This window comes from Papio anubis, chromosome 1 (genome assembly GCF_008728515.1).
Source record: "Papio anubis isolate 15944 chromosome 1, Panubis1.0, whole genome shotgun sequence".
Lineage (NCBI taxonomy): Eukaryota > Metazoa > Chordata > Mammalia > Primates > Cercopithecidae > Papio > Papio anubis.
In genome coordinates, this window is record NC_044976.1 from 175,994,011 (window position 1) to 176,007,063 (window position 13,053).

At 35.2% G+C, this 13,053-nt stretch overlaps 1 protein-coding gene across 7 annotated transcripts in view; it reads right to left on the minus strand.

The window, feature by feature from the left end:
- The window catches only part of HMCN1 (hemicentin 1), a 499,395-nt gene that overhangs the window by 210,947 nt on the left and 275,395 nt on the right, over positions 1-13,053 (minus strand). For all 7 annotated transcript variants that reach the window (XR_004179456.1, XM_031657606.1, XM_031657603.1 and 4 more), the window contains 5 exons: positions 10,521-10,715; positions 7,452-7,547; positions 6,124-6,251; positions 3,921-4,065; positions 720-832 (listed from right to left, as the gene is read on the minus strand). Coding sequence is in view for 6 of the 7 variants with exons in the window: in XM_031657606.1 (XP_031513466.1) it covers positions 720-832; positions 3,921-4,065; positions 6,124-6,251; positions 7,452-7,547; positions 10,521-10,715 (677 nt within the window). In the remaining variant the exon portion in view is untranslated. The remainder of the gene's footprint in view (positions 1-719; positions 833-3,920; positions 4,066-6,123; positions 6,252-7,451; positions 7,548-10,520; positions 10,716-13,053) is intronic.

The window sequence follows — 13,053 nt, forward strand, 5'->3', positions numbered from 1 at the left end:
ACAGGGATATAGAGGGGAATAAATTAGTTTGTGTATGTGTCTTACAATTTTTAGTCACCCATAGAAATGGTGACTACACCATAGAACTTTATAAATAAGAAAATCCATGCAGTCATATCATTTAGAAGGAACCTTAAAAGGTCTTTAGTGAAATCACCTACTTGAGACTTGAATGGTATTAGCAACATTACAGTGAACATGTCTATAGCACAGACTGTGTGCCCGGAACATTTCTAAGCACTTTACATCTTATAGCAGATCCTTTTTATCCCATGCCACATCCCTAAGCCCTCTTCCCTCTTAATTTCAGCGCAGCTCTAGTGGACAGCTCCACATGATCCACCAGGGTCATCCTTGTTGCACTTACGTTTTTTCTTTTGTTTGTTTCTTTTTTTTTTTTTTTTGGACCAGGGCTTTATCCAAAGCCCCAGAAGGCCACAGCCAGGAAGTGCAGCAGTGTAAGCTTCACTGGGGAATGGAGGGAATATGTCATGTATAAATGCTCCACTTCCTGTCCATCCAAGAGAGCCTTCTGAGGTGCATCTATATGGTTTCTTGGAGGGTTCCCAGCACGTCTGTACAGCCACAGAGGAAACCCTTTATTAACTTCTCTTCTTTCCATGCCTCACTCCCCCAGCCTCCTGCTCAAGACCTGGGATAACCTGCAGGTAAACTTCACACTCTGCTCTTCAGGAAATATGACTAGATGTATTATTTACCTTGGACCAGATGACAGACGGTTTTGGAATTCCACTTGCTTTGCATGGTAAAGTTACTGGAATGCCTTCAATTGTACTGAGTATCTGCTGCCCATGCTGAATGGTTGGCAGAACTGAAAAGGTAAGTAGGATTTGGAATCTGAGCACCTGTTCTTCCATTTAACATCATTATTTAAAGTTGAACATTTTCAATATAACATTAATGTTTGTAAAAATGAGCAATTATTTAACATTTTCTGATAAAAATGTAGGATAATCTCTGTAAAGGAGTGTGCTAAACAAAGACAATAAAGTAGTTATGATCTGAAAAATGAAGTAAAAACTTAAAATCAAGTAGTAAGTGATGTCTAATAAGCTGACTTTCCTAACAAAAATAAGAGAGGACTGAAGAAAATTCATTTTGTTTTGCTGGAAACCCAAGACAGAATTGCACTCTAAAAGCTACACATTTAATGTGAATCTCCAATCACTGTCCTTTATTCATTAAGCTGCAATAAGCTGACATAAGCGTACATTCAGATAAATGGGCTCTTTAGCTACTGCTTATTAAATATCTATCTATACTAAGGAATCACTTAGTGAGCTACTACATTTAACCTAGATAAAAAGATTTGTTTTGTTAAGAAGAATTCAATGGTAAAACTCAAATCTTAAGAGTATATTTTTTATTGTATGTATGTATGTATGTATGTATGTATTTTTTTGAGATGGGGTCTTGCTGTGTTACCCAGGCTGGTCTTGAACTCATGGGCTCACAAGATCCTCCTGCCATGGCCTCCAAAAGTGCTGGGATTACAGGCATAAGCCACCACACCCAGTCAAGTATTTTATATTTAAAAGACTAAAAGGACTCTAACTCGATATTTTTCAGTAAGGAGAATAACATATCTTTGACTTTAGAAAGCAACTGAAGAATTAACATGAGTAGAAGCAAAAGGAAAAGTGCCCTCCATTCTGTGTAAATCATAATCAGAACCAACTCTCACAAACAGAAATTATCAATACTCAATGTTCTCAAAATGGTGATTTTGATTAAAGAAGCTTGCATATATGAAAGTTCCTAACATACTGAGAAGAAGACAATAAAAGCCCAATCTATAACAGGCATTTCCTTTCCATCCTCTGGAAAGATGAGACTGGAACCGCTCCCAGGAGCTCAATCACTCATCATTTCTCTTCCTTAAAATCAGATTTTTCAAGGATTATCATAACTACTCTGGAGAAGTTTTTTAGAACTAGAGACACCAGAAACCTCAGTGGAAAAACATTCCTTGGGGGGCTTAGATTAGATATGCTACATACTCATATTTTCCTATGGCTGGGTTTACTCTTTAGATAATTTCTTCTTAAAGAATTGGCAGCAAATCCCCAGCCCTAAACAACAATGCCAGGCTACTCTCTAAAGCAAGAAATTTAGTTTTCAGACTAATCATGGGATATTCATCTTTCAACTATGCTGTCAATTTGTGGCAACATGGAATAAGCCATTTTGATACAAACATATTGAGTTTGACAGCAATAAAGAAAAGTGGCAAATTTAGGCAACAGTTTTGAAATCTGTTGACATTTGGGTGTGGAAGAGAAGTTTCTTTTCAGATTGTCAATCTATATAAACCAATATGACAATTAAACTGTTTTGTCATTTTAATTTACATTTATACTTGTATTCATTCATTATTTTAAGAACTGGATTGACAGCCTTTAATGAGTATTCTTAAAAATGGAGACACAGAATGATGAAGGAACGGTCCTGCTAATTAACATAAATACAGAGGTATAGAGAGCTGCTAGGCTGCATCACATCCATCTGCAAATGGCTGCTAGATTTAGTTAATGGCAAATGGCTGCACTAATTTTTTAACTCTATTGACTAAATTAGTTACTCATTTTGGACTAAAATGGACCAATGAATGCTGTGAAATGATCTCTTAATTTTTAATATTAAAACTGCTTGTATCACAATATACCATATCATTGGTTTGTCCGTATCCTCGCACCTCTGACAAGAAAGACATCATAATTAATTCTGTCATTTTTTCAAGTGAAATTCAGCCTCAGAATCCTATTCAACACAATATTCTAGGCAGTCACTAGAAGCCAGAGAGGGAGAACATGAGGGCATTCCTACACTAGATTCTCAAACCAGTCTATAAGCACTGTTCAGGAAATCTATGGTCTGGTCTTCTTGAAAAATAGTTACACAACCATATCCAATCTGTCAGTATGCATTTATTCCTCTAGGTTATAACTAATTTAGTGTTGCTTTAGTATTTCTTCAAAATAATATTTCTTCAAGAATATCTAAGGTGATGTTGGTGGATACTTAATGTAAAACTGAGAAAGGTGGAAGAGGCTGTTTAAGAGAAGCAGGCAAAATAGAAGAAAATAGTCTGCATTCAGTGATATTGTCAACAGACCAAACAGAATTGGAAAACTACTGGACTCTCCAATTCACACTCTAAATAAAGAATAAATCAACTACTAAAAATAAGTATTTTGTGCTACTTTCTTCCTTCAGATATTCAGCTCTGTACACAAAGCTATTTTTAATGCAATGGTTTTTTTGTTTTTGTTTTTGTTTTTTTTAAAAAAGTAGTGTTGCAGTCTTTAAAGCAAGTATACAAAAAAGTTATGACAATTTCTTAAACTATGAAGCTGTCAATTACTGAGATGTAAAAAGCTGGTTACTGTTAGTCACGAATGGAAAAAGATTGCTTCTGGATTTTCTTATTTGTGACCTTTAAGTTATTTAACATGCAAGAAGATTGGAGCACATGAGGTGACCTTTAGAAAAGCTTAGGTCATTTCTAGCTCAAACACAAAGGGGTCATTAGTAAGGATATGCTTGTTGCACAATCCAGAAAGAAAAGGCAATCTGGAGGGTATAATGAGTTCAGCTTGTCTGAAATTAAAATGTATTTTTAAACATAATTCTTTGAGAGCCGAGGTCACTTTTAACAATTAAGAAACCACTTACAAAAGCCCTTGGCCAGACTCAGCTAGTGACTCCCAAGAATGTCTTTTTGTGTACATAAAAAAGGGAAATCTGGAAACAACATTAACAATGTAGATATTGTTCAAGAAATAAGAAATAACAATTAAGAGAGACTGTAATTAGAGGAACAGAGTTATTTGATTAAAATATAGGAACAACTACTTTGTACACAGTTTGAAAACAATAACATTGGGTGTGTCTCTTACCATGCACAACTACAGAGGTAGTTTTGTTATTTGTCCCAGCAACGTTACTGGCCACACAAGTATATTCACCACCATCGTGAAGCTGAACTCTTTCAATATGGAGGCTCCCATCACTGCGCACAGTGATGTAAGGATTTTGGAGCAACTTAAAGGGGAAAAAAAAAAAGGTAATTTTTATTTAAAAAGAAAGGAGTTGTGAGAGTCAAAAAGAATCTGCCTTTTTTTTTTTTTTTTTCCAATCGGGTTACTAAAAGTCTATACACAAAATATTTTAATGTCCTTAAGTGAAAAATGATGAGCATAAACGTTACCAAGAGTGTGATTGTATAATTTAATCCTGATATACCTCCAAATATTATACCTATTAATATTTATCAGAGAGTTAAGCACAAGCTAAAAAAAGAAAGATACAGATATGACTTGTTTAATGTTCCTGTAAATTTTGTCATCACTCAAAACCCAAATTTCACTATAATTTTTACTTTTGGCTTAACTTGTTCTTTTCCAAGAAGGCCTTATTACCACTAGCAAGCCATTTGATATTTTTATTTTGGCACATAAGCCCTTATTTACACCAAGGGAGAAGGACTTAATCTCACCTTCCGCCCTTGTTAGGTAACAGATGCAAATATTAGTGGACAATATGTGATATATGAATTGTGTCAGGGAAGTCTGGTAATATTTTCAGTTAAGAATGATCGCCTGTAAATCTGTATCATCCACCTACACTGCTTTTTATTTGCATAAAAACCTGAGAAAAAATTAGCAAACCTTGCTTAAAAATAAATGCCTTTGTAGAATGATAGTATTTGAGCACACATGATGGGGTTTCACCATGTTGGCCAGGCTGGTCTCAAACTCCTGACCTCAAGTGATCCATCCACCTTGGCCTCTCAAAGTGCTGGGATTACAGGTGTGAACCACCACACCTGGCCCACATTCCTAATTTTCTTGAGTAAGAAGTAAATATAAAAAAATATACTTCTTGTATATTTCTTGAGACTCTAATTACAGTCTCTCTTAATTGTTATTTCTTATTTCTTGAACAATACTTGTGTGAAGATACTTGTGTGCTCAAATACTATCATTCTACAAGGGCATTTGTTTTTAAGTGAGGTTTGCTATTTTTTTCTCAGGTTTTTATGCAAATATGAAATTTTACATCTTCTTAGATGGAGTCAATTCATTTTTTTTTTTGAGACGGAGTCTCGCTCTCTCACCCAGGCTGGAGGGCAGTGGCGCGATCTCGGCTCACTGCAACCTCTACCTCCTGGGTTCAGCATATTCACTTCTAATAAGTACTGCAAGAGAGTGAGTCCCAATATTCTGGAAAATGGAAAGAAAAATGCTCTGAACCAGAAGAAAATTTATTTCCATAGATAGCTTATTTACAGAAAAAATTTCATAGAACTGTAAACATTTTTCACATCCTTTCATAAAAAAATTTACACTGAAAAACAATGACAATATATATCTACATTTTTATATAGTTCATAATGAAAGATATGTTTAAAGGTAATAATAATGAAGACTAATACACAAAATGGAAGAATTTTATGGGAATATTAACGTTTAATAATGTACTAAAAAGAAGAGCACAAAAATATTTAAGTGCTATGAAAATAACAATACTTGCTTCAGTTCTTCTATATTCTAGTGACACTGAATTTAATATAAAATTATGAAAATTACACTACTTCTCCATTTCATTAATGTCAAAATAATATGAATAACAAAAATGTTAATAATAAAGAAAAGCTTTGGTATACTTATAAAAACATATTTTTGTATATTTATTAAATTGATAATTTTGGTGACTGGAATACATTACTTGTTACTCAAGAAAATTAGGAATGTGGGCCAGGTGTGGTGATTCACACCTGTAATCCCAGCAGTTTGAGAGGCCGAGGTGGATGGATCACTTGAGGTCAGGAGTTTGAGACCAGCCTGGCCAACGTGGTGAAACCCCATCTCTGCTAAAAAATACAAAAATTAGCTGGGCATGGTGGTAGGCACCTGTAATCCTGCTACTCTGGGGGATGAGGCATGAGAATCCCTTGAACCTGTGAGGCAGAGGTTGCAGTGAGCCTAGATCCCACTACTGCACTCCAGCCTAGGCGACAGAACAAAACTCCATCTCAAAGGGGGGAAAAAAAGAAAAGAAAATTAGGAATGTGAATGCATGCATTTAAAATGTTCTTACCATAGCTGAATTCTTAATCCACCGACGTTCTGGAATGGGATTTCCAGCTAACAGAGTACAGGGCAATGTAAGCTGCTGTCCTTCAATAACATTGGCCACTGAAGGGCTGATTCCAATAAGTGGAGCAACTAAATTAGAGACAGTACAGGCACTTTCAACTCTATTTCACTCAAAAGAAAGGTAAACCACTTTACAGGCCCCAAAGACTATGAGTTATGCTATAAAAATTTGAGTTTTCAGAAACAAAATATTTACATGAAAATGGGTATGATTTTGAAAGTAAAAATTAAAGTCTCCTTCTAAGTAGGGGGAATGCAAAAGGATAGGTAATACATTAGTGTAGAAGTAAAGAAGGTAAAAAGGAATGCTTATGACATGGAAGGCCTGAAATGTCAAGCCAAGATATTTGCAATATATTCAGTAGACAAATGGAGAGTAACTGAAAACATTTATAAATGGAAAAGTGGAATCATCAGGATCATTTCTGGGGGAAATACTAATCTGAAAAGTAAGTACACTGGAAGAAATGGGATCAATAAGGACGCTGCTGTAATAGCTCAAGCAAATAATACGAGGTTGACTCTCTTAGATGGAATGGTAAAGGAGTATTGTAAATATGCCCTTCTCTAAGAATTAATGAATAAATTTAACATAAAGTAAAATCCCTAAGAGATTTTACTTGGAAAATTTATACATAGACAAATGAAGACATATTTTAAAAACTGTGTAAAAGGTTATTAATGAGAAACGTGTACTGACATATATAAAAACACATTAAATGCTATAATAATTTAAGCAATGTAGTACTATTTCAGAAATAGAATTCTGAGGAATAGACATGGGGACATAAACTTACTATGTGATCAAATGGGTATTTTAGTCAGTGGGAAGATAATATTCAATAATACATATTGCGTCAATTGTCTTACTACTTGGAAATAAATGATATTATACTTTTACCTATCATACACAAAAATAATTCCATGTTGACCAAAATAACAAATGTAAAAAGGGAATCAGAAAAGACTACGACTCTAATATGTGTGGGTGTGTGTGTGTGTGTGTGCGTGCGCGTGTGCATGTGTGTATTCATATTTAGATTTAAAACAATTTATTTATATTGCCCTTCATTTTGGAGCAGATAATCTCTAAGGTTATTTCCAGGACTAACATTCTAAGAAATATGAAATGTGGTAGGGAAGGGAAGGTTGGTCTAGTAATTAGTTATTTATCCTTTTTTTTTTAAGTGGCACAGGCAAGAGATGACATAGTAAAAGAAGTCTGATGATTTTGAAGACCGTGGTATGTAGACATTCAATTGATCTTACCAAGTCCGGTCACTGTTATTGTCGTGTCTGACTGGATCTTCCCAAACTGGTTTTCAGCTTCACAAATATAGGTTCCTTTATCGCTTGCCCATAAGTCTAAAAGGAAGAACTCATTTACTCATCCAATACCATCTATGGAGCATTAACTATGTGCCAGAAACAGTGCTGAGATCTGTGGATGGAAAGTGTGCACTGCCTTCTGGTAGAGGAGGGGACATACACAGAAACCATCAGTCACACCACAGTGAAATAAGTACTAACAAAGAGTTCCAGACAGTGAGTTCTGGAAACAGAGACAGAAGTGACTGCATGAAGGCGATTAGAGAAGGATTCACATTGAGGTAATATCTGAGTGAGTAGAATAGAGGAAGGGCAGTCCAAATCTAATAGATAACAAAAGCAAGAGCATGACTAGAAAAATCATGGCCCGTACAAAGAATGGAAAGCTGCACCATCAATGAACTCTGCACCACCACCGTGTTAGAAGCTTGCAGGGGAGATTTTTTAGTTGATGCAATGACTGGAGAAGTCTGCTGGCATTCAGTGGGTAAAAACTAGAGAGATGATACATGGGGCAGATTCGCAAAGAAACAATTTTCCCAAGTCCAGCACGATTTTGAAGCTCCCACTGAACTGTGTGTATTTCATAACTTTGTTTGTAACTACATGAGTCTACAATCTAATTCTGTATGCACAGAAGGCAGAACTTTAATAATAATTGCACATCATCTTAGAAAATCACTTCACCAGCTTGGAGTTTTTGAGTCATCAATCCTATACTCCTGTGTGAGCCTGCATTTGAGCTATTGAATTCATAATGATGTCACATAAATGTATCTTCATATTGTGTAGACAATGCCAGAGTATTTACATAATGAAATATACATTATTTTAATATAAATTACTTTCCCTCATTTTTCATTTGTATGTGTTAGATATTAACATAATTTTTTATGTAGTTAGATCAAATATATAAAATTTTTCCAGATAATAAAATGATATTACAAAATATTTATAATTAAAGAGGGTATTGGAGCCATGAGGATGGGGACTACTGAGCTATAGGTTGTGTGGGGATAGTCAGGAGACTGAAGTTGAAGAGGTGGGCTGGTACCTTCTCAAGAGCATGGTTTTGTCTTGTGAGCAATCAGGAAGGAAGGAGAGAATTTTAAATAGGGGAATGGGTGTAACCTTGTAAATATATGACCCAAAATAAGCAGTTTAATCTATTGATAAGATTTGAACAGAGAGAAGTGCAGCTTTCCAGTATGAATAGTTCCATATTATCTCAGATAAAGAACCATGACAAAGATTCCACTCCTCTGCTAACCATATGCATCTAATTGTAGAACTGCATCTGGTAAACTAAGTCAGCATCCACTCTAAATAGCAGACATTCATTTGGAAATAAAAATTCAGCAAACCACCCGATTAATAAATCATACATTAGTTCTACCCAGGATATTTTTTGTATTCCGAATTCTTGGGCTAATTTGTGCAGAAAAACAACATACCATGAGAACCAAGTTTCTAATCACTAATTTCCTTTCAGACAATTTAATTTTGACAATTAGGCAACTGTTGCTCAAGATATTGAGCTCTTTTATTCTTCCTTGTCTTTCATCTCCTTTAATTAATTTGTTTTCAGGTCTCACTTTTTATCAACATTTGGGTTGTTTCTCATCATCACTCTTTGAGCTTTTCAATGTTCCCTTTCTCTCATCTCTCTTCCTACCTTGTAGCAGTGTTGTTCTGAAACAGTACTTTCATGTACCTTTTCCTGCCTATCAAACATGGAATGGGGCTCTCTAACTTCTAGCTCATCAAATCCATTTTTTTCACCTGGACATTCAAGTCATGCACAATCTGACCCAATCTGATGTGTGTTTCCCAGTAGCTCCTTTTATGGGCATCCACTCAGAGAACAGACTGCAAACTACCTGGGTGAGGGACCCTATATCTGACTCTGTCCACCATAGAGTTCACCACAGAGCTGAACACTGAAGCACTTGTTAGTAGACAATGTAATTGATACCTAGAAGTTTAAGTGGCCAATGTACATTTAATACTGTGTAAACTTGGGCCAGGCATGGTGGTTCACAACTGTAATCCCAGTACTTTGGGAAGACGAGGTGGGTGGATCATTTGAAGTCAAGAGTTCAAGACCACCCTGGCCAACATGGTAAAACCCATCTCTACCAAAAATACAAAAATTAGCTGGGTGTGGTGGTTCACACCTGTAATCCCAGTTACTCGGGAGGCTGAAGCAGGAGAACTGCTTGAACCTGCGAGGTGGAGTTTGCAGTGAGCCAAGTTCATGCCGCTGCACTCCAGCCTGGGCAACAGAATGAGAACACGTACCCACCCAAAATATAAAAATAAAATAATTAACTTAGCAGTAACTGATTGAAAGCTTTCTATAAAATATCCCAAACATCCCATTATTTTTAAAAATGCAATTAATTATCTAAATGCTTTTCCTCCTCTGGTAACACCATGCAATTATTCTTAGCATTATTTGAAAAAATAGAAGGTGCTTCCAAATATCTGAATACTGAATAGCTTATAAAATATTTAGATGAGAAAGTATTTGGCTTTTGTGGGGGTGGCAGGGATCTTTTGCTTCAGGCAGATACAGCTTTTAATAAAGGAGTTTCCAACGCATCCCTATGTTGTTATGTACTGTTGGACAAAATAAGTAAAGTAAACTAATAGTAATATTTTACCTTTCTATACAACAATTGTTTCAAGAATCAAGGTAATGTGACCACTTATCTATGTAGAGGCTCAGGTGACTCTATTTGCAATAAGAAATGGTAAGGGATGAAGAAGTCATATTGTTTCATAAGCCTTTACGATAAATTAATGACATACATTTGAATAAAATATAACTCATTTATGATAATTCCCAAATATAAAATGCCAGTACTATTTCAAAGTAAAATGCAATGAACATAAAATGTGTTGGCAAGATTAATATATTATTTTAAATAGCAATACCTATGTATAAAACATAAATGTACAATATAAAAGTACATATTCATACAAAATATATTTCCTTCAACCTACTTAAAATAAAGAGAGCTCCTGTTCTTAGTTGGCTGATGGAACTAACTGAAAAAGGTCTTGAGAAAATCGGCATGTTGTCTAATCTTCGCCATTTGATTGTTGGTTCTGGATAACCCTGAACGTAACAAGGTAATGTCACATTTGAGCCAATTTCCATAGACACGTCAGCAGGTTCTTGTATGAAAACTGGAGGTGCTGGAAGATATTACAAACAACAAAAAAGTCATTGGTATATTATCCAGGTATATTAAACATAAACTTAAATATTAAACTGTCAACTGATTTAATTTGAATTATTGTTCATATTACATTGTAAATTTACCCCGTTGATATTCCTCTCTTACGTAAAAACAGTGAGTGTTTCTTTTTTGCTTTATAAATGAAGAGAGACACTTAGAAGCCCAACCATTTCCTTAAAGTGATAGATGATAAAAAAGAGTGGGAGTTCAAATTATAATTACCTTAAATAAAGAGAACGTTTCATTCTAAAAATTTGTTTTCAATTTTAGTTTCTGTCAAATTGCTCAAACTTTAAGACTGTCTTATACATAAGTGGGCCTTATAATAAGATATTTTTGACACTTTCCATAACTTGCTCCTTTGGTTGAATTTTTAAATTAATTTATACCAGAGTTCATTCTTTCATAATCACTATATAACAAGCTAACACTGTTTACTCCTAAATTATATCCTTGTTCAAGATCATATTCTTGCTTCTCATACCTTTCACATTTTTGAATTAGAGAAATTTAAATTTGAGAATAAATAATACAAATTAAAGTAACAGAATGTAGTATTTGATAAAAAGAGAATAGGGAGAGTTTAATGTCTTAGACAGAATTAAGAAATGATTCAGAAACTATAAAAATTATAGATAAGAGGCTACAGATATCCACATAATTCAGGTAACCACAGAGATCAGGGAGGAAGACATAGAAATACATCAGAGGCACATCTTGGCAAACATAGGAATCCTGTTTAGGGAGGATACTGTCAGCAAGTTCAAATAGATGAGGCTCTCAATACATCCTGGAAACTTATGGGTGATGAGACATCAGGTAAGGAGAACTACAGAGGGTACTTCTGGAGGCAATGGATGAAACCTGCTCATACAGGACTCTAAGAGGTGTACCCTAGGGAAGGCTCCTTGATAAAGTCAAGGTTAAATCTTGTTTAGAAATGATAATTATCACTTACAGAGTCAGAGGTTGTGTTAAGTGCTGTCCATCATTTATCTCATTTAATCTTCACAATATCTCTATGGGGTAGATACTGTTATTACTCTGATTTTATAGATGAAGAAACTGAAACACAGATAGCTAATTTGCTAAGTGTCACATGGAGTTGAATTATGGAAGAAGGATTAAAAGCCAAGTCAATTCAACTTTGGAGTCACCATTCTTTGCTATTATATTAACTTCCCCTTTTCTATGGCTTCTCACAACTACTCATAGTCATACTAGTTAGCAGGTTCATAAATATTCTTACAGAGATCACTTTTCTTCCCATGGGAATTCTGGATTTGATGTACAGTTGTCTCTTCAGCAGCATTAGTGGTTTTTAGCATAGGTTAAAGAAACTCCTCCAACTCTGCAGCCTCATCTCCTATTATTTCCCCTTATAAATGTTACTACCTGGGCAATCAGCATCCCTTGTTCTTCTCCAAACAAGGACTGACCTTTCTCTTATCAGTACCTTGTTATTACCACCTCCCATAAGTGTAATGTCTGCTATTGATCTCTAGCTGTTGAAATATTGGCAATCTTTTAATCGGTTTAAAAGGCCCCCTCCTCTATGACGCCATCTCTTACCAGTTGAGATGAGCATGATTTCTTCCCTCTCTAAAGTTTCAGAGAACTCACTCTCTACCATTCTCATAGCAATCACCACATTCAACCTGTTGTTATACTATGTTTGTTTTTTATTTCCTAGAGAGTTTATATTTGTAACCATATTTTTATCTTTTACAGCAGCTAACATAGTACTTTGTGCGTTATTCATGGCCACTGGATATTTGTGAATGAATTTTTGAATCAGTATGACAACACTTCAGTAATAACCCAGTGTGTGTTTGTGTGTGTGTGTGTGTGTGTGTGTGTGTGTGTCTGGTGCATAAGTGTATATAACAACCTTGACCCAGTACATTGAACTTTCACATGGCAATTTCAGAAGCCCTCGTATTTATTTATTGAACCCAAACAAATTAAATTAGGTTAAATACCACAATTGAACAATATGATTTTATAATAAATGGTGTATCAGTGTTTATATTTTTCTTAATCCATCTATATGGGAATTTGACATAAAAATAATAGGCAAAATAAACATATTTTAAACATAATTAATAGAATAGCTCATAGCTTGCTTATTCTAAGTGATATGGTTTGGATCTGTGTCCCTGCCCAAATCTCATGTCGAATTGTAATCCCCAATTTTGGAGGAGGGACCTGGTGGGAGGTGATTGGACCATGGGGGCAGATTGCCCCCTTGCTGTTCCCGGGATAGCGAGTGAATTCTCATGAGATCTGGTGAT